Below are 25,815 nucleotides of genomic sequence, written 5' to 3'. Positions count from 1 at the left end.
CGTTCCCCTATGCACCTCGGTTTCGGTGACTGTTCGCTCCCTTCATAAGTTTGTCTAACGGGCCCCTCATTTATATATATATATATATATATATATATATATATATATATATATATATATATATATATATATATATATATAATGTGGTTTTCTGAATTAAAAAATGTTGCTGTCAGCGCTTGTCTGTGTTGTTTCCTTGTTCTTCGTCCGGCTGCGCTGTTCCACGCAATATGCACCTGCACCAACTCGCTCAAATTGCCGTCCTACTACAGTGTATGTCTGGTAAATCACTACATCCTAAAGACAAACACGCTACCTTCTCTTAGAACGGAGCGTTTATATAACCCAGGAAAGGGCAAAACATATATACACAGGTTGTTCCCACCGCCGCCCTATTTCGCGAAATAACTGGCGCGTCGACACGTAACTTCAACACGGATCACTGAGGTTGTGTGGGTGCACCGCAATTCACTTCGCAACGGTGATCTCGGAGTCCGTTTTGGTGTGGAAGTCACATGTTTTACTGAAGTGGCGGGAAATTTTGTAAGCACGAATTCCGCAGGAATAAACTCGTCTTTTGCTGCCGGTGAAGCATCAGCATACTCTCTAAGAACCATGGAATCTATTTTAACTAAGAACAAAAATTGGGTGGTGTTCTCACTGTCTCTTTAAAGGACTATAAATGCCTAGTGTAATGTAATGATGCATAATACATTAGAGCACACGCATCACCAGAAGGCATCCGCCTATGAGCGCACAATAATTTATAATTTAATTTCTTTATTCTGTACAGTGTATATCACAGTGTATATTACCCTCTACCCCTATCTTTTCTTACTATCGCTCCTCCCTTTCTTTCCCTCTCCCTGTCCTTTTGTTCCCGCTAGTCGCAGCTCAGGTGCATCAGGTTTCGATGGCAGATACCGCGGCTAGCAACATTTTTTTCTTCCATTGTTATCTTATTAATAAATAGCCACTTACTACAACAATTTAATTTCTTCTCTAATGCTGTTTCGGTTTCATCAACCGAACGATGCCTGTGACGTCTAGGTCACGCGAGGCATGAAAAAACTTGCAATGTAGCTGCAGATACGCCTTTTGTTCTCATTCGAGCACCTGAAGCAGGCTGGCTCACGCATTGTAGTAAATTAAAATTACGTATGAGCGAATATGTTGTTTTTATCGCGCCTCACGCCACACAAACACCTGCACGTCGCAGCCAGCGTTCAGTTGTTAAAACCGAAACAGCGTCAAGAAGAAATTGAATTATAGAGTACATAGTAGTCATAGAGGAATACCACGGGGCGATCCGTGTATTGTAATGTATAGCTCATCGTTTGAAAGAAGACAACAGGCAAGGGAAAGTTTGGTGTATATGCTCCTTTAAATGATCAAAGGGGTCCTTGCGTTGATAGAAGGCTGAAGCTGTATCCAGCAGCGCACGTTCGCCAAACCTAGTAGTCGTGTCAGTACAGATGGCAACTTTGATTCGGCTAAACGAGGCATGTCGTGGTTTTTGCGAGGTGTTGCCCTCGTCCTCCTAAATGGGGCTCTGGCGACAGATCGAAGTGCGCCTGTATCGTTAGAGCACGGCCTTCTAATGACAAAAGAGGCTGCTTTTCCTGAAAATGTAGTTTTTATAACCGAAAGTAAGGCCCAACAGCGACGGAGGTATGGCCACCACCAACCGTTTTCGCAATCATGCGGCGGACCTGAGGTAGGCTGCGCCACCGTTCACTTCGAAAATGTGATCGCGAAGTCCTATGCGGTCTTGACATCACGACTTTGAAACGATTGGTGGGAAAATAAATGTTGCATTTCTGAAGACAGTTTTGTGTGCAATAAAATGTATTTTCCGGCCGGACAAACGTGATCGTGGCCAGAAAGAGTTCGTGTAATCGATTTTTACTGAGATCATAAATTGAATGGCGCCGTCCTCGGTGTTCGTGCATTTAAGCATCACTCCGTCCCTCAGCTTCTTACCAACGACTTCTGCCCCCTCCCATCTTCTTGCAATGACACGCCTTGTCATTACTGTCCGTAGCTGTAGGGAAAGGCCATTTGAGTGCCCTGCCGACGATGCGTCCCGGCTCCTTCCTCGTCCCCCGACGAGGGCTCGTTGAGCGCGTGATATGCGTACGAGCCGCAAGCAGATTGCGGCACTTCCTACGTTATTCCCCGATAAGCGGGTCTTGCGCCGCGCTGTTTTTTTCCCGACGGCGACGTGATATGCTTATGTAGGGAAAAGGAGCTCGCGCTTTCTCTGGGTCTCTGGGCAGCCTTGAGCGCGGCCCGATAAGGGGCCCCGCTGCGGCCCTGTTTTGCCTCCTTATCGGCTCACTTGCATCACTCGAGAGCGAGGCGGACGTGCACGCTGACCACGAGCCCGGCGCCGCGTACACGTGTTCGCGATACGGACAGCGCCTGGGAGGAGGTGCCACGTCCTGTTAGGCCTTCGCGAATCCCTGCTGGGGAACGGAGGCGACTTGTGTAAGCGTATACGTGCTACGCCGGAAGGTGCAGGCTAGCCCTCCGCCGTGCTGTAGCGAGCAGCAGCCGTGCGGGTCACCCCCGCAGCCCGAGGCTCGAAATTAGCGCGTTAAGTCCATTGCGTATAGTACTCCCGTGTTCCAGCTGTGGAGTCGGCGGTGTCTCATCTTCTCTTTATTTTCCAGTAACGCACCTCCCGCTATGGTTGCTAGAATCTTGGTACTCGCGTGTGTGTAATAATTGGCCGGAGCTTTAAAGCCGAGACGAAGAACGACGAAACATGGCCTATAGTTGTAAATGTGTTTGGTTTCTCTGAACGTGCAAAGTTTTTCGACATGAAAGTGGCGTCTTTTGATTTCTCTCTATTTTTTTGCGGATGTGACAGCGCAAGTTTCGCTTCGTACGCGAAGCATGCGCTCTGCGTTCGCTGCTTGGAGCCTCTGCTCCCTTTCGCGATGACTCAGCAGAAGTAGCGCGCGCGCTGCCGTGGAAGCCCCCAAATTGGCACCTTTGGCGTCGGCTGGGCGCGTCCCGGCTCCGTGTCTGTGCGGCGAACCTCCGGTTTTGCCTTGCGACGCCAACTGGCGAGCAGACGCGTGGATGCATCTCGGTGCTCCCCGCTCACCCGATCCTTGCATCCTCCCGCGTAGGCGCCGCGCTTTTCATCAGTTTGGGCTTGTTGACTCATCTCCCGCGGCCCCGCTGCTTTTGGGCGGGGGGCGCGCATTCGCGCCCGGCGTGCACTTATTCTGCTCCGCTATGCATTGTTTTCGCAAACGTGTCCTTTCCTCGAGGAAAACAAAAACACTTTGTCTCTCCGGCTCGCCCGGCAGCCAGAAAAGTGCACACGCCGACGTTCTCCGAAAACGTTCTGGTCTCCGCTCTGCTCAACGCGCGTGTTCGCGGAACCTGGCGGGAGGGGAGTGAAAGAATGATAAACGTAGGGCACGGATAGGCAAAATACATTCATGGACGAACCTAGGGGGGGGGGGGGGGGGATGCGGAGAGGAAGGTGGGGGCGAGTTGAAGGGAAAACAAACGAGCAAGCAAGGAGAGAAACGCCATGAAAAGGTGGCACTGTCACAAAGCGACCCTTTCGCCTCACTTTGCCGAACATTTGTTGTGCGTCTGGCTGACCCATCTCAACGTAGCATTGGCAGCAGAGTTGAAAGGGGAGGTCTTCTTGTGTACCGCTTTTTGTTTCCCGGACTCTGAGCGGGGCGCACCACCACCGTGCTCGTCCTCTGTTTCTCAAATTCGCGCTGCGCTTACCCGCGAGACTGATGGCCCCGGCACCGCGGTCTCTCTCCGCGAGGAGCGAGAGGAACCGGACAGAACGCCGGCGCGAGCTGCTGCTACGCTCGGCGCCGCCGAAGGCGCACTCGTAAAAAAACAATTTCTGTCGACGCGTTGGCACTTTCGTTCGATTGATCTGCCATTGACACGGCGGCGCCCCCCTCCCCGCGTGGCGTCTTCTTTTCTTCCCAAGCTCCCGGCTGCGCGCGTGAGGCGGCTGGCCGGGCCGCGAGCGGGGACGGCAGCGCGCCTTCGCTATGCATGCATCCCCATATATATACGGGCGGAATTTTGAGGAGGGTCGTAAGTCTTGTGGACGTAACAGAATTCAATTTCCAACGCGCCTCTGCCGACGATCGAGCTTTGTTCTTTTGTCGCGCTGCCCGCTTTTTGTTGTCCGCACTTTGGCTCGGACGCCGGCGACACCGAGTCGCCCGCTCCTTGCACCCCCTCTCTGCTGCTGCCAGCTTTTTTCTGTGTTTTTATTTTTATTTCCCCTAAAGCTAGCTGGCCTTCCGCTTTCCTATTTGTCCTTTATCCTCTTGCTCTCTTTGTATTGTTTTTTGACGCCTCTTCTTCTCTTGGCCGTGGTTTTTCTCGCTGTTTGTGTCCGCGCGTCGTTCGCGATCGCCTCCCCCTCCCCGACGTTTCGCTGCGGGTAGGACCGTTGATCTCCCGGTCGTTGGTGCCGGTCGGCGGAGGAGAGGAAAAACGGCCCCTTTCTTTCTCCGCGCTACAAGCGCGGTGAGCGAGCAGCCAAGTGCCTCGTTCTGCCTGCTCACGGTGAATGCATTCATTCGCACGTTGTCAGCTTGTTTCGCCTGTCCTCTTTGTCTCGGTAATGTCTTTCTCTGCCACCTCCCCCCTTCGTTCTCGCCGCACCTTTCTCTCTGTTCAATCGCGATCCAATGCTCGTGTGTGGTGGGCGTCTTCCTGGCTGCAGCGCGCTTTTTGTCTCTGGAAGCTTGCTGCATTTTCGCTTTCCGGATAAGGGCAGAGGTCAGCTTCCTTGCGTTTGTCCGTCACAAATCTTCAGCGACCAAGAAGGCATCGAAGAGCCGCGTCCTTCGTCTTTCCATTGTAAGAGCGTTTAGAACAGGGAGTAGGCTTGTGCGAGGTCAAGGTCAGAAGAGAAAACCGGGTGCAGGTGCGGTTCGGGTTTTGCTTGTCGGCTGTACTCGCGGTCAACTTTACTGTGGTTCTGTAGCAGGGTGTAGGCAGGAAAGAGAAGGGGACGTGCCGTCGTGATTGGTTGATCGGATTAGGAGTTCGGGGGGGGGGGGGGGGGGGGGAGTGAAAAATTAAAGCCGCGGAAAAGGGCCCGTCTTCCCTTTCCTACAGTCACGGCCACAGAAAGTTAACCGTGCCAGTGCGTCCTCGGTGGAAGTGGCGCCACGATCGATGCGTTTCTACGTAGGTTGTTCTCCGTTGAGACAACGACAACGCCAGGGGCAGGAAACCTCCATATACGCCATTGTCCAGCAAATGCAGACGCCAACGCCAATTCCTCCCGTAGCAGCCGAAGGGAAGCTAACTAGAGCGTCGTATCGTTGTCATCACTGACGACGGTATCCAGCTGGAGAAAACTTCTTCCCCCAGCGGGATTCGAATAACCGCCGTCGAAAAAAGAGCAGCTTAGTTTCGCGGTCAGCCAGACAATTCGGCCACGGCCGCTGTCTTATCGTGCTACTTGCGTGGGCAGGAATCGTTCAACTTTAAGCATCAGTTCACCTCCAGTCGCCAGGGGCGCTAAAGTAGTTGAAACCGGAATTAACCGGAGTTTCCTGCCCCTGACTACGCTCTGCTGCACGCACCGCTACGTGCTTGGGGTCGGAAGGTGGCTGTTCACTGCCCGTCGAAAATCGGCCGCGCGTTCGTTTGCAGGGAGGGAGTCAGGCAATGTGTACTCATCCTCCTCTTTCACAACCGACAGCAGTTCCCTACAAAGCGCTCGCGCCTATGCCGGGCCGGCGATTCCTTGTCTAACTTCCTCTTTCTGCGAGCGATTATCATTGTGCGTCGCCGGACGCCCTATCCCCAACGGGCAGCGTCTCTAGCACTCCGTCGTGATCTCCCGTGCCCGCTAGGCCAATTCATTCTACAAGCGGGCTTGACGGCTCCGGTGCACGCGAGCTATTTTCGTGCCGGGTCGCGGTGAAGCGATTACTCGGAAGGCGTTCTTTACGTACTCAACCCCCCCCCCTTCCCCTTCCCCTACTAACTGGCCCTTTTCGTGAAATAGAAAATTATGGAAGCATCATAGACAAATGCCGTTAACGATCACATTCGGTGCGACCCCCCAGCACTCTCCCTCCTCTAATGGGGTGCGCGTTTGGTCCTCATTAGCCATGAAATATCGTCGAGCGTTCTTTATTATCCAGCTCCCTGCAGACAAAGCACTCTATTGGCGATCGCCTGGAGTCTATAGACCCTGCATCTGCAGAGCTACCTGAAGCTGCGGAACTACCTCTTGAAGCGTATACGCGGTGCTTATCGATTACTGAACCACTGTCAAGCTTGTCGTCTTGGGTGGCGCCTTGGGTGTTCCTGGAGGAGAAGATCACTGCTTCGTGCATGCCGCGGGACTCGATCATCACCAGCAGGAGAACCAGACAACCGCAGATATTACTACTTATATTAGCTGGGAGGAAGTGACGCACTGTTTGGTGAGTACTCTGACAACGATTGAGGGGGCGTGCCTCGCACTTAATGATGCGAGACTTTCCGCTCATTTCTACGCAGTGGTGCCTGTGCGTACCGAGCTGGAATTTTGGTTCTTCGTTGTCCGCGTTAACGCCAGAATCGGCTCCTTTGATTTACTCGTGTCGTTATTAGTTGCAAGCTCCGATGTGCTGCAGTCCTCTTCGTGCCTGCGACCGTGTTCATGAAGACAACGCGGCGTACCGACGTTTCTGCTCTACATCAGAAATGATCTGAATAGAGTCGGTCATTTCCTACTGTTCTGATTTTAGTTTTCCGCGCATGAAATCCCGTTTCTCTTTCGTTATGGATAAGCGAGTAAATGTAGCGGAAAAGAGCTCTCGTAATGCCCCCACCCCAAACCTGTAAACAAATGACTTTCTTATCTGTGGGGAGAACTGAGTCGGCTCTGCGTCCCGCAGTGAAAGAATACAAGAAAGGAAACCAAGCATAACGCGGCAGCCGAGCGCCACCCTGCGCCGCATTGGAATGCAGCGGCAGAACGGGTTCAGCGGTCGTGCCTAAATTGGTTAGGGAGCGTGCTTCCTCGAACGAAACGGGTTGGCTGCACATGGAACCGGATGGATGATGCGGAGGAGGAGGAGGTTGTGAAGAAAGGAAAGGCACGCTCCTCGGATTTCCGCCGCTTCCTTTGCGAACCGCGCATGAAACTGGTGTGCTGTGTATGCTTTATGAGCCTATTTGGTGCTTAAGTGTGTGTCGTGACTTGGCGAACACTGTCTCCGCAGTTTTTGTTAGCACTGTCTGTAGTCGGATACAACGTAAGTCTGCAGTGAAGCTCCGCCCACATTCGGGACCGCCGAACTGGATTCCTCCGTGACAAGAAAGTAGACCGTTGTAAAAGCTTTTCATTTCATTTGATTGTTACCTTAACAAGAAGCTAATCACGGGACGAAATTATTAGTTCAGAAATTGCATGTGACAATTTGGCATTTGGCTTGTTTGATACAGTCAAATTTTAAAAAACTGACTTTGGTCAGTATTGTCATTGGCCAACGGAGTAATACAGGGCGTCGCGGACCGCGGCAAGTGTTACCAATCGCTGTATATTTTTTGTTGTATCCTACTATAGTACGTTGGGCGAACGTTTTTCCCGTAATTACGCAGCTACGGCTTCTCTGCCCGTGTCTGAGCACTGCCGCCGATGTCCACAGGAACGTGTGCCAAATGTGAAAGTTCAAGGTTCCACCAGCGCTTTGGCGCCTCCTTCGTTCTCCGGTGATCTGGCTGCATGGCTGTCGCTGCAGTGTCACTCACACAGGCGCTGGCCAGTGGCGTTGACCCATGTTTCTTCGACCGTCAGCGCGCAGCTTTGCGGCCACATAGAATACTGAAGGGATTACTCTGGCTCGCCTTTTGCGTACTGACGCTTAGGCACTTAGTAGATGACGGTTGGGACGCTTGGCCGGATTGGTCGCGGCGTTTGCTTTGACAGTTCTTCCTTGGTAGCGCTTTTTGCCGACTTCCGCTTGGCTTCTCTCAGTATGTCGGGCGGACAACGCTGGCGCCCTCTTAGCGTTGCCACGCGCGTGTCCATTTATCGCTTTTTTTTTTTTCAACCCGCTCGGGTCAGAGAAATCAAATTTCCCGCTGCTCTCCTTCCGGGTCATGTATCGAGCCGCAGGGAAAAAAAAAAGAAGAAAAACACACGCGCGAAAGAGAAGCCGGCATTTGCCTGTATAAAGAGCCACGTTCGGGACGCTTCGAGCACGTGGAGGGCTACGAAAAAAAAAACATGAATGAGGCCGCGGCTGAGGCCGCGGTGTGAGTGAGCTCTCTGGGAGAAAAAAGGCCGATCGGAAGAGAGCCCTTGCCGCAACCGCAGCAGCCAGGCCCGTTAAACGCAGCAAAGCCTCCGTATTCACGCCTGCATCTGGAGCATGAACGGTGCACGGTTCAAAAGGGGCCCGATCCGGGGCCCAGCTCTCGTTGTAACTGTGTCGGCATGCAGCGCCGTTGGCGGCCCACGGTGTACTACGCAGTATGCTCGCCGGCGTCGTCGGAAGCCCCGCCGCCGCTCTTGTGTGCGGCGTAATCGGATTACGGCCCGCGACGTCTGGTCGTCGCATAATGGCCGCGAGTCGCGGCGCGTCGGGTGACGCGGATGAAAGCGCCGTCGCGGACCGCAGGCCGCTGCCTCGGTCGCAAACTTATGGCGGTGATCCGCTGTTCGCGGTGGCTCTGTCGCCGTGCCAGTAATATAACGGGTCCTTTGCATGCATGCGACCGTCGTGCTACCTTAACGGACTCTCCGCCCCTTGCATCCGGGCCATGGGCGGTGATTGAGCGCTGTCGGCGGTAACGGGCGGAAGGTGGCGATTACTGTCGCTGCCTGGCCCGTTATCGTATATGCGCGCCGTCCTGCGCACACGAGTGTAGTGGAAGTTACTCGTGCGTGTGAGAATAGCGCTTCTGGGAGCCCACCTCCGCTCACTCGTAGCTTCCACTCCGCTGAAGGTAATTGTGAGACTTACTACACGACTGCCTACAAATGTACTCGATGTGTTCCTGACCGGTGTCGTCCTGTAAGGTCTTCCCGTATTGGCTAATATACCTGCGACCTAGGAATTTGTCTTTTGCTGTTTTTCAGATATCTAACGGTTGATGCATTTGAATGTCAGAATATTTAGGAAGGCCGCGATGGCGAAAACTGTCCGTTGGCGTGTGTGTGAAGCCTCCACCTGCGTGCCTATACGATGACAGGTGGTGTTTATGCGGGATTTCCCTCTCTCCACTTGCCACCTGCCAATCGTCCTTCTTTTCCCTGCTCATCTCTCCCTCCCTCTCCCCACTGGCAGGGGAGGGCAAGTAGACGCTGGATGAAAAATGGCTCAGCAGAAATGAAAGTGACTATGAAGAAAGTCACTCGGACAACAGCAGGCCTATACGTGCAGAAAATGACAGCCTTCCAACGAACTGTCTATGCAAAAATGAGTCTTTCGGGTGCTATTCCTTCTGGTATTGCTCGGAAAGAGCAACCTGTGTCACACAAGCCCTGTCGATGGCTGTGTTTGAAATAGCCACCTGCCGTTGCAGTGGCGCATCGCTTAACCGCTGCACCGCTGCGTCGGTAGTGGTATGAGAACTCGCCACGTAGGCCGTGGTGGCGCATATATGCCAAACCAAGATGGTGGGCCACCTCCCAAATCTCTCGAAGGCCAAGCTCAAGGTCAAAGGTTGAAAAGCTGGGACAACTTGCGATGCTGTATGACGGTGACGTCATATAAAAGGAATTTGAGTAAACAAGCATGTCAGTCATGGAGGTAGATACTCTGCTTGACAACGGGGGTGGAGCCACCGTCTGTGACATCGATGGAGAGCTGTGCATACATACCAACGGCGAGCCGCGGTGGGCGTAGAAACCGGTTTTGCGATGGAAGACGAAGCTACAACGTTTCGATGAGGCTAGGAAGAAACGCCGTGTGCCGTAGAGACAGAAGAAGAACGTGCGACACGCGTCGAGAAACGATGTAAGAGTGCTACTGGGGGGAAGGAGGGGGGGGGGGGGGGGCGAAGAAACAGCAGGAAGTACTTCAGGTGGTACGTCTAACCAGCTACGCAGAGTCGGAGGTTTCTTTTGCTTCTCACCAGGTTTGACCAAAGCTAAACCACAGCTAATTTTGTTCAATGGAAGTTTACGAAAGAGGGCAGAAAGAGAGGCTAAATTTAAAATGCCGACTCCTTCCTTGACCTCCTATCGGCGCTGCGTTTTGTGTCCAATGCGGCTCACAACAAAGCGAGGCTTCGCATCGCTCGATCTGTCCAGCTGCCCTTCTCAAGGCCAACAGATTGATTGTTACGTCACACTGGCTGCATAAGGCGGGGCAAGCGGGCGCTTCTACGCTCCTCGTTGTGGAATGTTGGCGCAGCGACATCTGACCACGTGACGGCATGTTCCCACAACCTGCCGTCTCACGCTGCCGCGTGTGACAGCAGGTTGTTTTTCATGTGTTAGCCAGGGACACTGTAGTTCTGTCGGGGTTTCCACCGTTTCTTTCCCATACTAGGCGGCAAGCGTATAAGGAACTTTTCCTTGTAATTTGTGGTGTCAGTTGTCTCAGACCATGAAGCACTCATTGCAGCCCTCCCGTTACATAAACGCAGTCGTCGTACCCGTTATGTGTGGCATTGGCATCGTCATTGCGTTAATCGTTACGCGAAACTAGGGCTAATCACTCGTCGTATATTCTCGAAGATGAGGGTTCAGGGTTTAGAACGAATTACACAAGGAATATACAGAAAGAGGCCCTATGGTACAAGACCGCAGGCGGGACCTCCCATTTCAATATCAGTAAGATTCTATGAGCAACTAATCAGTTCGATGTAATGCAGGGAACGAAGACTGACAAGATTAACGATGTAAAGAACAAGTTAAAAATAGCACAAAATACATTACAAAGCAATGCACAAACGATAGAATTGTATAGAGCGAAATATCGCCGGCAATAACCGGACAGAAAAGCAAGTACAGCAGTACAGAACACATTGTTACAAAAAGTAACGAAAACATAATAGTGTGGAATGCCATAGCATATTGCACAATAAATAGGTACTGGGGGTTATATATTAGGCAAATACAGCTTTAATTGCTTTTTAAATAAAGAGATGCTGTTGTTTTGTTTGATGTCGCAATTTGAACAATTCCAGAACTTTATGGCGGAAAATTGAAGGCATTGTTTACCGCAGTTTGTTGTCACCTTTGATAATAGGATGTTATAGTGTAGTGCGAAACGTGTGAAGTTGGATCATCATATCAGGAGAAAAAATGCCCAGCGTGAGTAGATGACGAAGGACCTGGGAAAATAGAATACCTTTGTTGTAAATATAAGGGGTGGAGACGGGCAGAACGTTTAATTCAGTTTTAAAAAAATGCGCGATGATGACTGTCGAGGAGAAGTGGTAATAGTGCCTTTTTCAGCTTGCTTTTGAAGTTTTATTACGGGCCAGAGGTGAATATTTTAGGTGTTGCCCCACGTTAAGATGTCATTGTTTAAGTGACTATGGACAAACACGTAGTACAAGGGCAATAATGTTTGGATGGTGAAATAATTTCTGTCTTTAATGAATGCCCGTTACCCATATTATTTTTTTTTTTTTTTGCAGGCTGCAGAAACATGAGAGTGAAATTTTAAATGAGTGCCGATGACGACACCCAGGAATGAAACTACGTCTTGGGACGAGATGGGATTGGAATTAGAGTGTAATAGCGGGGCGACAGGTAGCTTTTTTTGAGGAGAGTGAAAAATCTGAACGCAGGTCTTAATAACCTTTACGTCCAACCGATTAATGCGGCACCAATGGTCAAGACAAATAAGGTCACTTTGTAGGTTAGATATGAGGTAATCAACGTCGTGGTGAGATGATACAATGTCGTTATCATCTGCGTATAATATGCTGCTCCAATGTATGAGACAGGATAGCAAGTCGTTAATATAAAGAAGAAGCAGAAGAGGGCCCAGAAAAGAATCTCGAGGAACACCTTTGTTGATGTCTGCAATGTCAGATATATGGTATTGAGAGACGATCTGCTCTCCGTCATGAATAAAGTTTTTCAGGAGCATCAGTGCAGGGCCGGTGATACCGTATGATTCTACTTTCTGGAACAAGTTGGTGTGGTCAGCTGTATCAAATCCTTTGCTGAAATCGATTAATACAGCTCCTGCAAACGTTTCTTTGTCTACGGAGAGTCTAATTTAATTTATTAGTGAGGCAAGCTATTGCAGTAAGGTATAGCGGCGGTATTGCAGTTAACGTGTAGCAGTGCTAAGGCGGAGGCTAGTTGGTTCTGCATTCTTGCTTACTGCGCGCTACTTGGATACGGAGGAGAATACAAGAGACGTATTTTCACGCACGGAGTGGCTGCAATTGTTTATTCGTCTTCTTTTTATTCTTATTTTTTCTATAGTGTTGGTTTGAAAGCGTCGGCTTCGGTCAGTTAAGCTTTTCCGAAACTGTTCCTAGAACCTCGCATTTCAGAAGTGAAACTATCACTTCGTGACTAACGTCGCCAGAGAATCCTTAGTCGTGTCCTGTAATCCTATAATGCCCACGAGCGTAGAAACCAAGACAACGAAACAAAGTCTCACAATGACTCGCTCCGACATAGCCGACATTGTACGTGACAGCGACGGACGACATCCGTTGTCAGCAGTTGCTGAGAAAATGTATTTACTGCGCTATTTTTCGGTGTCGGTTATATGTCAGAAGTTTCTGTCCACTGACTGTGGCCCCAACATGTTCTGATAAAGTTAACTAGCGTATACAGTACGTTTGGTGTGTATTCCCTAATAACGTCGCTTGCTTGGCTGAGCTCGAGGGTGAGGCCTTCCCATATACTGCTTAATTTCTTCGCCACGTCTGTACAGCTTTTATAAGCTCTTCTTTTTTTTCAGAGCCGCCGGTATTACGCGACGCAGTGTTAAGCAGAGCCCACCGCAAGCTTCTGCGCTGGGTGGACGCTTGTGCGAAAAGGCGCCGCGGTCCAGCTAAACGAGCGCGCGAGAAATTTTCGAGCCAGCTTTAACGGGGCATTTAAAGCGCATCGCTGCCATCCTATGCTACGTTCTTGGCGGACATGAAGACTGCAGGAGCGGGTGGGGAAGCGCCTTGCGCCGCGCGCACTTCGCTGCCGCATTTATGGCCGCGCGGTGCGGTTTTGGCGGGCGTTTGGTTGAAGCGCGCACAGACGCACGCACGCGCGCACGCACTGACTTGAGCGCGTCTATAGGCGCGAATCGGCCGTCTGAACGAGCGCCGGTGGCTCGAATCTCGCGCTGTGCATCCGGTTCGGCTCTTCTCACGCTATTTTTTGTTGTTGTTCGCCTATTCACTGTCTCCTCTCTTGGACGCACGCTGGAGCCGATTGGAAAGCCCGGCTTCCCCCGTGAGGTTTACCTGCCTATTCCGTTCTTTCGGTGTAGTTTCCGTTCATCCGACCTTTCTGTGCCTTCTTTTTTATTATTTTCTAAAGAATGGCTATGCACGCGCCTGCCTGCAGCTATATCTGCGCTTGCAGCGCCGCAACGCTGCATATACGCGGCGCATATCTATACCGTCGAGCTCGCGGAGGCAGCGGTGTGAAGGGGGAGGAGAGCGAATGAGGTGCAGGGACGGGGGTTTGTCCGCCGAAGCGAGATATCGGCCTTTAAAAATTCATCCCGACACTCCTGAGGGGCGGACGCCGTCTCGCGATCGAAGCGCGTAATAGCGCCGTAAAGGACGCAGCAACATGCCATAAAGCTGCCTCCGCAGCTGTATAACGGAGCGCGCGTCTATAGATACTGCGCGCGCCCGCGCCAATCCGTGTACGCACACGAGGCTGGCTGAGGAGGGGAGCTTGAGGAAACAATTTGCGTTCGGCCGGCGTGTGCCGCAGGCAGCGTGTATGTAACACACGTGCGGGTCCTGGCGAGTGTGGTAAGAAATGAATAATAAAAAAAGGAGGAGGACCGCTTTTTTACGGCAAGAAAATGATCGCGAGAGAAAGTGAATCTAAGCAGCTCCTGTTTTCCTTCACTTTTGCCGTACGTCCTTATTCTTTCGGCGCAGGAGAAAGCTGAAAAGAAATGGACGGAAAGGAAAGAGCGAAATAAACGTGAGACGGACATTGAGGGAAGGGATGTATGGGGAAAGATGTAGGGAGGAGGATTGGGGCGATGCTGAGTGGAAGGAGGGGAGAGGGGGAAAGCGAAAGAAGGGCCTTCCCGACGTTCATTGTGTCATTTGCTTGCGAACGCATGCAGCGTGGCCCGCATCTCTGGGCGGCCGTTTTCGGGGCGCTCTGTTGCCAGCCAGAATATAGCGGGCGTCACCGCGTGCTGCTTTGCGTGGCCCGCTCAGCTGGAGCCTTCAGAATGCGCCATATCGCGCGAGAGTGCGGAGGAGAGCCTGCGTGGGAGCGTGTGTAGGGGTAAAGGGGCTGTAGCTTTATAGTTGTTGTCAACGTTGCCACTCTCGCCATATGATGGGGAACTTTTTTTTTTCAGGTTCTGTGTGCCCTTTGTATTCGCTGTATACTCTGCCGCCGACTTCTTAATCGTAATGTCGCGGGGGGGGGGGGGGGGGGGGGGGGGGGGGGCAGTTCTCGTGTGCATACTTTGACTTCGAATTCGTTGCTTGGAGCTTGAGTACGCAAACACTTTCGAGTGGATGAAGAGCTAGGAGACGGACGGCGAAAAAAAAAAAACTTGCAGGACGGTTACCTTGTGTAAAGCAAATTTCTGCTCTGCTTGAATTTCCTTGTGAAGACCTCGATTGCCCTTTTGGCATTTAATTTGCTTGTCTCTGACGCCTGCTTACCTTCACTTCGGCTGCACGCGCTGCTGGACATTCGCGCCTAATGGCGTATTCCAATCGGCGATTCGGAGCAAGTTTCCTAAGCGCGTAATCGAAGAGCGTGTTTCAAAGAGCGATTTGGATTGAGACCACGAGTTCTGATTGGACCACGATGGTATGATCCCTAAACTCCCTAGACATCTTGCTCCTCCGCGGATTCGGAGAGCTGTTCCTTATCGCCGGGGTAATTCGTTGCGTCATGGTTGCCGCGGCACGCACTGCTGGTTCTTCGCGTATGTGTCGTTATGCCTTGATGTCTTGGCACGTACAGTCTTCGTCAAAAGTATACAGCCCAAGGTCACTGATTCTGAGCCCGGCAGAGCAGCTCCTCTTGCATACTCAGGGACCCCAATCTCACGAAGGTGCGAGAAACTTATGTCCTCAACCCTCCCAAGCTTAGGACTGTCAAGTGTGCTTAAGAGCCCAACTACACGGCTTGGAAGCAAACCCCTTGGGCTGTATATTTTTGACGAAGACTTTGCATTTAGCTCTTGTCTTCTCACTCTTTTCTGGCCTCGGCGTCGCGAGCTGGGTCTTCGCGGGCTCTTAGCGATCTCGTATTCTCCAGAAAGCTTGTGCGTCCACTCGTCCCGCTGTCTCCGCGGCGTCTTAAGTCGTCAGCCAACGGGTTCATTAGCCAAGTGCTTTGTTATCTTTCGCGTGTAAAGTTACCACATCTAACGGCGCGCTTGGCAGTGGCGAAATGAAATACGAACAGGGTCGCACTCGCATGCAACTGGCCGTCCCCGCACGCGCGCCTCTCTGCGGACGCACGACAACGGACGCCATGATCTCAGGAAAAGGGGAAATTAACAGCTGTCGCTGCAAAAGACGCGACGATAGCTTGCACGGTGCATCATTAAGCGACGCAAGGAGCCGAAAGAGGTGTGGGATGTTTGCGCGAAAGGAAGGGGCACGTCCGCACACTAGTCCATATACCATGGCGAAACTTGCAGGGCGAGGAGTGAGAGCGACCCTATCCGTTTATATTTCGCGCTGATTTTCATTTTTGTTTCGGTCTTGCCCGCCTTCTGTGATTGCCAAATTGCATTGATGAGTTGTTTTCGTTGTTCATTAGGTGTATATGCTCGTACTTCGATGTGAGAAAAAAAATGTTCTAGAGTTGAACGATAGCTGTAGTCTATTCTCTTTTCGCGCATGTCGTCGTTATCTTTAGCGCATGTCGTCGTTTTTTTTTTCTTCTTTTTATGTCGACAGCTGTTCTTAAGCTAGTATTTTCACTTTTAATACACAGACCCACCCCGGTCAAGACATTCTTATTTTATGTGGTGGTATTACCGAATTGAAGGACACCACTCAAATCACTTTTTTAACAATCAGAATCCTGGATGGTTTGCGGAAAAGGTGTCACTATCTTCCTGGAAACGGCTGTATTATGTATTTAATCTGGTGCTGTGCGACTTTCTGATTCCAGAATGTAAAATTGCGCTAATTCTACTTAAGTATGTAGTTATTTTCAACTTACTTTCCTCAAACAAAGCAACCGTCAGCATCGCCTGGTTAGCATCGTCATAGGAGAACCTGTTCGTCATTTGCAGAGCTCACTCCTGTTGGTTTTGCATGTTCTGTACAAGGGCGAGTTCGTCGATCGCCCAAGTGGAGTTCTGGGTCCTTCGTTTTCGGGTTTTATTTTTTTTCCGGAATTCGGGAGAGCGGGAGGGGGTAGAAATCAGGTGTTTTTTTTTAGTGTGATGTTTGGGTAAAAATCAAGTTATTCAGCAAGAAGTTCCTTATTTCGCTCTGTTTGAATATTTTATTTTTGCAGAAAAATTTCGGCAAATCTGTTCGGGGTGCAAAAATCCAGTAAAATCGAGTTTTATCCGAAAACAATGGGTGTATGCATATGTAATCGCTGCGGGAAGCTAGAAAGAAAAGTCAAATAATGGTATCAAATAAGACTTAATTGGGTTCAAGGAGGAATACGTACGCACTCAATAATATCCTGACAAGGGTCCCAAGTCAGAAGACTAGCACTCTCGGTAGGTTAATTGCTAAATCACTGCAAAGTAGCCACATGAATTGAAATTGGTGAAGTGTTGAGTGCAAGAGAACTAGGTACGTATAATCTGATGCCTCTAAATTCTACAGACTCGGTACGTTACCAGGGCGAAAAATAAACACGCAAATGATATTAGAAGAGTCGTTGCCTTTACCATTGAAAAACGGTCGTTGGATATTTCGCTAAGAGGGACGAAGACATGTGTACAAACGCGTAACAATACTACCGTGAATACAGTGAACTAATTCTACTGCTTCAAATCGGAATTAGTTCGCCGTGCCGTTTCCAAAAAAGCTCCCGAGTCGCGTTGTTTTATGGAGCAGTGAGCGTATGCCCGTAAACTATCGTCTTCCGCTCATTGAGTATTTTCGTAGCCGGCCGAGGTTCAACGCGGGCATATTTTCGTCCCGGCCCTGACCGCGCGCTTCCGTTGTGCCCATTTTGTGCATTTTATCGCCGCGCTGGTACAGTGTAAAAGGGCGTTCGTTTCGTTGCCCGACGCTTGACGATGCAAGGAGCGAAATATACATTGGTAAAAAGTTGACGCAGCTGTCGGTGCCGCTTACCTTGCCGTTTTTTTGTGTGTTTTGTTTTAGCAGTCAACCGTGGTTGCTGTAGCCTGGCCCGAGTGCATTTATTCGGCTCATGTATCTAATATCGTCGCCATAAACTTTACATCGGGACGTTGTGTTTTCCTTTGCGGTTTCCGTCAGAGCGGAAACTGCTCGATTAATTTTTTCTATTTCGGCGCGGATTATTACTGGCCGCGCTGGCAGCGCAGTCAAATATCGCATACGTAGGGATAGGCTTTGCGTTCGTCGAACCTATGTGCATCCTGTTTTTCGGCGAATATTCATGTATATGGCTGGCAATAAGGGAGCGAAATAAAATGAGATCGGACTGTGTCATTTCGCGTTCTCCAGTGTATAACTGCGCTGGGAGCCCGATAGGTTGCCGTTTCCTGCCCGCCTGGCATCCAGATGCGCTGATGTGCGGCATGTTAAAGCGCGCTCTGTGTTTGTCACGTCGTATAAAAGTTGGGTCGCTGGCCCACCATGCCGCTTCGGTCGGAAATAATGAAAGCCGTTCAATTGCCCTCCTCTGCGTGGCATTTCTTTGTGGCTGAATCTGCTCCGGCGTAGTTTTATGGCACTCGCGGTAGGTGGAATAAACAAGTCGATGACTATACGAAAGGAAACGGTGTGTGGAAGGTCACAAAAAATATCACTTTGTCTCTGTCCCTCTGCTTCGATCACCTCCAAGGCGATGTTGGCGCGGCTATAGTTGTACCCCATTTGCTGACCGTCTGACGCCTCATTATTCAGAGCTGCGAAGATATCTATCCTACTGACCGCGAGATAATTGGGTCGTCGAACTCAGGGCTGGCCTGTACATTTTGACGCACTTTGCTTTAGCCACTCCTGCGGGCATAATGCGACCAAGATTTTAATAATTCGGAACTGAATTTGATATGGAATGACCTCTTATTTCCTTGAGGTACTCCGGCAGAAGTCCGGCTGGCAAGGAAGCGTAGCAGGTGAGGACGTCGCGGAGTCGGAGCGTATATAATTGGTTTTGGGGTTAAGGAAATGGCGCAGTATCTGTCTCATATATCGTTGGGCACCTGAACCGCGCCGTAAGGGAAGTCGGAGCGGCGTTATGAAAATGAGCGTGCCTACAGATGGGTCATGGGAGAGTTTTAGCATTGTGGAGAAGTGTGTACCGCAGTACCGGACGGCTCCTGCGCACGCGTAGTGGCAGGGACCAGTGTCGTCTCTTCGCATATAGCGACACATTAGCTGTAAATCCGCGAAGTTAAACGTTATGTATCAGCTTGCCTCGTATCAAACGCCAGGGACATTGAAGCAACATACCTGAACTCCCTTCCTACAGGATGTCAGCGTATAGGAAATGAAAACTATGCACAATAGTGAGCAATATATTTTGCAACGGGGTTGCATGACATATCGCTGCACACCGTGTTCTCTGTGCAGAGAGCTGGCCAGTAACATAGCTCAGCGCGCCAGGACGTTCTGCTTTACTTTTTGCTTCGATTATCGCCGGGTGGAAGCGGGACTGCATCGGGTAGCTGTTTGGCCGAGTTAGTTGCTCACGAGGACAAATGCAGCGCTCGTAACACAACCACGAAACGACGAGGACAGGACAGCGTGTGTGATGTCCTCTTCGTTTCGTCCATGTGTTACGAGCGCTACATTTGTCCTCGGGATTGGTTCGTGTTGCGGTCTTTGACATTTCGAAATTTCATGTTCTGATCGACATCTCGCCGTGCTCATTAGTAGGCCATGCACCTTCACTCGAGTATGCAGGTGCTGGGCTATTGGCCGACGCGCTAGCGTTGGCCGCTTGTGATAGCCGACAGGGCAGCTGCAGCTTGCTAACCGCAAAGAGTATAAGCGGAGTTCTGTGACTCAGGGGCAAGACTTTCCAAATTCCCACCTCGGGTATACGGGTTTTATGACTGGTCGGCGCGTTCCGCATCGGCTGTCGTGGGTGCGCTGTCGTGTCGCCGGCTATCGCGGCTGGTTGGAGCACGAGCTCGAACGCGAGCCAGTGGCACTCCACCCTGGTTGAAGAGGAAGTTTTTTAATCACGCCCGGTACGACATAACCGGACGGTTGTGTGTCAGCTGTCATCATGATCATCATCATCAGCCTGACTACACCCACTGCAGGGCATATGCCTCTCCCATGTCCCTTCAATCAACCCTGTCATTTGCCCTGTTCCCTTGCTTCCAAGGACCTCTGTGTTCTCTCACAGACACGCACACACTCTCACTCATTCGCAACACACGCACGCCTGCACACACTCACTCACAAGCACGCATTCTCCAGGTTAGCTATTTCACAGCGGTATTGTGACGAAGGCACCGACCGGTTGATGAAGCAAAGCCTGGCGATCTACACCTTCGCATCTCTCGAGACGCCTTTCACTTGCAGGCTCTCTGTGGCGCCTGCCACAGCATCGAATCGTCCCGCTCGGCGCTGATCATGCGGCCGACGCCGGGCGACGGCTGTTCGCGGAACGGCGCGGATGAGTTCGTGCCGCCCACATGTGCAGCGCTCACCCCCCCCCCCCCCCCCCCCCCCCCTCGTGTTGCAAATGCGAGCGCAGCAAGCAGTACGCGCACACGCGTTCCTCAGGCGTGCGCATTGCGCGGTCCGCGTGCTGGGCGCACCACTTGCGTGCCGAAAGAGAAGGAACAAAAGATGATGCAAAACCAAAGAGCTGAATATGCAAAAGCGAAAAAGCTCGCATGCGTCGGGTGGAGTTGACACGAGCTCTAATTTTAATGAAGCTCTCCCCAAACACCCTTCTCCTCTCCCGTGACGCTCATCTTCCGGGTCTGCCGCTACGCTCTTCTCTCGTCCTCTCCCGTTCTCTTACGCATGTGCAGCTCGGTATGTAGATGCGCCGCGTGGGACCCCCCTCCTTTCTCTCGCGCTCCCTTGCCTCCGTGGGCCCCTTTCTCCTTTTTTTTGTATTTAGTTTTCTCTCGCGGGCGTTATTTTTGTTTGCGGCGTTCTCTGCTTGTTTCTGTTGCCTCATAGTTCTTATCGCAGCCGCCGCGAGGCTTGAACGCCGCGGCAGCTGCATCAGCGCGCGGCGTTTTTCTAAAGCCACTCCCCGTCAAAGTGCCGCAAGCGTGCGCGAGGCTTTCGCGCCGCGCGGATCTGTAGCACCGCCGGAACGCTGCTCCGGGCTCATTGTGGCTGCCGACTGACTCGCTTTTGCTCCTTCGTTCGGATTTTTCGTTTCTTTTTTTTTCTTCGAGGGATGAGTGGAGGGAAACCACGTAAGCCCGCCGCTTCCTTCTGGCCGTCGTCTCGTGGGCCCCCCTTGCCCGTGGGTGCGCATGCGTTTGCCAACAACATGCTGTCGACGATGACGCAGCTCCGTGAGTTCGTGTTCGGTGCTTAATTCCAAGTTAACGCTGCATCTCTTCAGGTCGGATGAAGAGTGGATTTCTGCTATGTAGTGAAGCACGCGTTCACCATGGGGCCATGATTTCTTGGTGGGTACCGTGCTGACCCGTACAAAATGCCGGAACACTCGCGCGGCACAGTGTTGTGGGATGCGTTACGCGATGCAAAAGTTGGTCTGCGCACCTGGCGTGCATTCGTTCAAGCGCGCTACCTGTTCCCAAAGAAGCTATTCTTCGGGTTGTCGCGTGCTTCTTGCGTCGCAGATACGCCCGAACCGCTAATAAAGGAAATACATATTTTTTTTTGTTTCTTTCTGGCGCACGTTCTTGCCCTTGCCGAAGGGCTCAGTTGTGTCTGTCGTTCGCACTTTTGCAGAGGTTGACTTTGGCTAATGTCTCACCTTCGTTCCGTTGCTGTCCTGTTCCAGATCCAGGGATGAACGGTGACCTCTCGAACGACACACAAGACAGTGCAACTAGTCAAGACACGGGCGACCTGGGTCAGGATGAAGACAGTATGGACTCCGAGAAAGCCCTCAATCTCGTGAGTGGTCTTTGCACCTCTTTGTTTCCGTAGAGGGCTTTGAGGTGGCGTTTCGGTACTGTTGACCTGTATATATATATATATATATATATATATATATATATATATATATATATATATATATTTTTTTCGGCTTCATGTAGATGGCATATACGCAATCGACCGAACAAATGAAGAGGGCCTAAAACGAAACAAACATGGCGTGGAGGTTCAGGAGGGCCTCGTTCTTTCCCGTGATCGCCATGAACGCAACTCTGAGGTCAGGGTATCATCGACTCTCGCGAACCGCGAAACTTGCGAATCGGTGTGACGATCGGCGCGAAGAGGAAGTTGAAGTTTCTGTCCAGCGCTGTTGTAGCATATCGGCCCACTATGTTTCCCGGCGTTTATCACCATCCAGAGTCCCCCTGCAGAACTCGTCGGGAAGTACCGCGTTCTCATAAAGGAAAATTCTTTCCTGGCTGGTGTCGGGAAACCGATCCATGACTAAGCCTCTCTGTGTCAGATGCGAGAAAAAAATTTCAGCACTGCTCTTTAATCGTTGATATTAATGTATCATTCTTTGATTTCTCTTTCTTTCCGATTCCTTGGCTATACAGGCAGCAGCGGTTGAAGGTTACGACGTAGTTCCGGTGGTACAGGGCTAAATAAAACACTTTGTGGCTTATTTCAGTGACTGTTCCCGCTTCCTCGGTACTGTTGCTCGGCGCAGCATTATTCTCGAGGCGATCGAAATAACGCATCTTTTCAGAAATAATTTGTAGTCTGCTGGCACGGTGCTCAACCTATAACACCTCGACAGTTTAGCCTCGTTATAACGAAGTTGAAGGGGCGACCCGACGATAACTTCGATATAGCCGTAGCTTCGTTATAGCCCGTGTTGACCGAGCTTCCAAGGGGAATCGTCATTCCGTCGTTATATCCATTACTTCGTTATAAACCGTTTCGCTATAGCGAGGTTAGACTGTATATCGTTTCATGTTTGCACGTCATCGTGCGACGTTAACTTTCTCCGAAATTAGTGATGAACCGCTTGATATCATGCCACCGTGACGGACGAAAACGACAAAAAAAAAAAGCCTAGGCACTAAACTCTTGGCACGGTTGCGCAAGGAAACCGTGTGCGATAGAGGACTTATCGAGCCCGTTTCGTGGCGGTGTATTCTAATCTGCGAGAGTACCGTAACCGCATTCAGGGACCCTACGTTACTTCCTTGCTTATCGTCTCGCCCCCTCCCGCTGAGAGCGATAAGAAGGCCACAATGGCTGCAGGGAGAATGTGCCTCCTCGCGGTGTGCCCCCGCACGCACGAGAAGACCCTGGCGCCGAAATGTGGCCCGATAAGGAAGGCCAAGCCAGAAAACACGTCCAAGGATGAGCGAATCGAGCTGACCGTGAGCGTGAGGGAACAGCGTTTCCGCTATACGGCTGGGCGCAGTGCAGTCCTGTGCATTCTCTTATTGGCGAGCACGGCTTGTCGGTGGAAATGCGAAAGCATTACTGTCCCTGGGTACATTGATATCCACCTACCCACCAGCCGGTTGCATCACAATATTGATGAGAAAATTGGTTTTTGAAGAAAGGATATGGCGCAGTAACTGTCCCGCTCCCATCTCGGTAGACACCTCAACCGCGCCCTAAGGGAACAGGCAAAGTGTCTGGGAAGGCGTGCAATTGAGAGTGCATATGTTGTCGGTTCGAATCCCTGTCGCAAGCTATCCTCCAACTTGAAACTAACACAATAGCTAGGCGGGCGAGTTGGTGATACATGTCCAAAAAAACAGCGCCAAAAACGGAGACGAAAGGGGAGAAAAAAACACATGGTAAGCGCTTGCCTCCAACACGCATCTCCAACTTGACGAGCACATGTATAAGCTACGTGCAACGAGAAATCTTATGACACCACCCGGAACGCTGTATACTACAAATGGTTGCGTCACAATCTTGGTACTAATTTTGTCGGGAAAACTGGCGCCACATGGAGGTCGGCCAGAGGCGAGTGTGTGTATATATATATATATATATATATATATATATATATATATATATATATATATATATATATATATATATATATATATATATATATATATATATACACGACATGCAAATTGTCTGTAATGGCAGTGCTGGGCCTGCTGTGTGCGTCATACGGCCGCTTGATGACGTCACCCTATTTTTCTTGCCATTCTTTATTGAATCACGTGTTTGAGCAAAACAACTGTCTCGAAAGACCGGAAATGGTGACTGACAAAGGCGAGCGATATCGTCCTCACTGGGAGACTTAAATGTGCACGTCAGTCCCCTTGTCTCTTACTCGTCATCGTCATACGTTGTGAGCTGTCCATCTCGGAGCTGGGCTTGCATATTTGTTTTGTTTTTATGCGAGTCATGGGGCCTGGTTTAGAGGTTAGTAAAAATAGCACTCGTGTAGTGCTGATAATCTCAGTGCTGAAGTACCTTTTGCATCTGGACGCGATGAATGATGTGTCGCCGGGGCGGCCGCGAATGTAGCAGTATAGCACGCCAGCACGTTTGCTTGCCAGAGGAGCTCCCTTGAATATTTCTGTGGATTTTATTTGAAGAAGCGTAGACGTGAATTTTTTTGTGCGTCTTTGGTCTTTCCTTGGTGTGTCCATACAGGTGCAGCAATTATGAAAATCGAACCAGTAAACTTGAGCGTGGAGTGACTAGTTAATTAGAGGTCATTTATTTACTATCAGTTCCTGTTTCGGTCAGCGCCAGCGCACGGCTTGTGTGTGACGTCACGTTCGACCGCTGCAGCGCTGATGGTCACGTGCGCTGGGAAATTTCCGACGCCAGGAAAAGTTCCGTTGCTCGAGCCTCCACCTTACGCCGGCAAGGAAATTCTCAAATTCTGCGTCATCGAATGCTGACAGACTGACACAGAGCTGCAACGATTAAAATGCGAAGTCATTACTAGTCCCATTACGAGACGACGTGTGTGATGTGTGTGTGCGCTCGCGCGAGATGGTGCAGAAAACCGCAGCGATGCCAAGAAAAATAAGGTGACGTCATCAAGCGGCCGTATGACGCACGCAAGCCGAGCACCGCCACTTCTGACAATCGTTTACATGTCATTCGTTCATATATACTCGCCACTGGCCCAGCTGCACGTGGCTCTACTAGTGTGGTGACATTCGTACCAAAATTGTGACGCAGCCGTTTGTCGTACAGCGTTCCGTGTGGTGTGATACGATTTCTCGTTGCTTATATAGCTTACATGGGGTAGCCAAGTGGGGAGTCTAGCTTGCGACAGGGCTTCGAACCGACGACACATGCACCTTCAATTGTACGCCTTCCCGGATTTTCGTATCGAAATTGTGCCGAAACCGTTCGTCGTACAGCGTTCCGTGTGGTGCCATACACGCAAGCTCGTAGAAAACAACTTTAATGCGTGTACAAACATTACGCATAAACAGTACACACAGAGACAGTAATGACTTCGCATTCCCACAAGTAAGCAGTCTTTTTGTGTCACTTCCAATTTTTTTTTATGCTGCTCTGACAATATGCGTCAGTTTTTCGATTTACGTGTGGATGGAAATTTCGCAGATGCTCGCTGGCCACTATTTAAAAATCTTATTACGTTCCGCGCAGTGCGTGCGGTTTGAAACATTATCCAGTGCCATCCTTTGGGCTCAGGAAACATATCATATTCATTGTTAATGTTTAAAAGTTTCGTGTCTGTGCCCTAAAAATGTATAGCTCGAGAGGAACGAAGCTTTGCCTGTTGTTAGCAGTAAATCGTCGGTGCCCTCGTGTGACAGGCCGGGAACGGGAAAAACAACTTCGAATAATGATACCTGCGCATATGGATTCTTATCTGAGCGACTTGTAGCTGAGGATAGTGGGATTTTCCATTCCGCTTCTTGTCACAATTGTCGCAGGCCGGATTCGAACTCATTAGCCACTGTTGTGGAGGATTGCGTTCCCTTCTACGGTGCATCTGTGCATTTGTTTTTTGTCACGAACGGTCACACAATGTGGACCTGTTTTCCTCTGATATATATATATATATATATATATATATATATATATATATATATATATATATATATATATATATATATATATATATATATATATATATATATATATATATATATATATTCTTTCGCCCTCCCTCTGTCTCATTTAATGCCGGGCCCGCTCATGAGGAACACGCTGCCTTTCGCAGCGTTTTGAAATACCGCCCCAACCTCCTCCTCCGTAAACATTCCGCGCGATAATTGCATGTCAGGGCACAGTCGAGATTGAAATGTTTGAATCCAGGCCACATCACCGTCCCCGACGGAGCGACGGGACGCGAACTCAATTTCGGATGCGTCCTGCCACGCAAATCCAGCGTCGCCGCTGTGGCTGGCCGCAGGGGAAAGCAATTACCGCGGCTCATCACTCGCATCTGGCATCTGCTTTGGCATTTGCGCCGCGCAAACCGCCTCC

At 50.5% G+C, this 25,815-nt stretch overlaps 1 protein-coding gene across 8 annotated transcripts in view; it reads left to right on the top strand.

Moving 5' to 3' along the window:
* Window positions 1-25,815, top strand: part of LOC144136480 (uncharacterized) — a 600,742-nt gene that overhangs the window by 560,291 nt on the left and 14,636 nt on the right. For 7 of the 8 annotated variants that reach the window (XM_077668845.1, XM_077668842.1, XM_077668840.1 and 4 more), the window contains one exon: window positions 21,233-21,348. In XM_077668845.1, coding sequence (XP_077524971.1) covers window positions 21,241-21,348 — 108 coding nt within the window. In that variant the 5' untranslated portion in view covers window positions 21,233-21,240. Of the gene's footprint in view, window positions 1-20,507; window positions 20,778-21,232; window positions 21,349-25,815 lie in introns of those variants that run through there. The other variant, XM_077668838.1, reaches the window with a different exon arrangement.

The sequence above is a fragment of the Amblyomma americanum genome, chromosome 6, assembly GCF_052857255.1.
Source record: "Amblyomma americanum isolate KBUSLIRL-KWMA chromosome 6, ASM5285725v1, whole genome shotgun sequence".
Lineage (NCBI taxonomy): Eukaryota > Metazoa > Arthropoda > Arachnida > Ixodida > Ixodidae > Amblyomma > Amblyomma americanum.
This window is presented reverse-complemented; position numbering and strand designations above follow the sequence as displayed.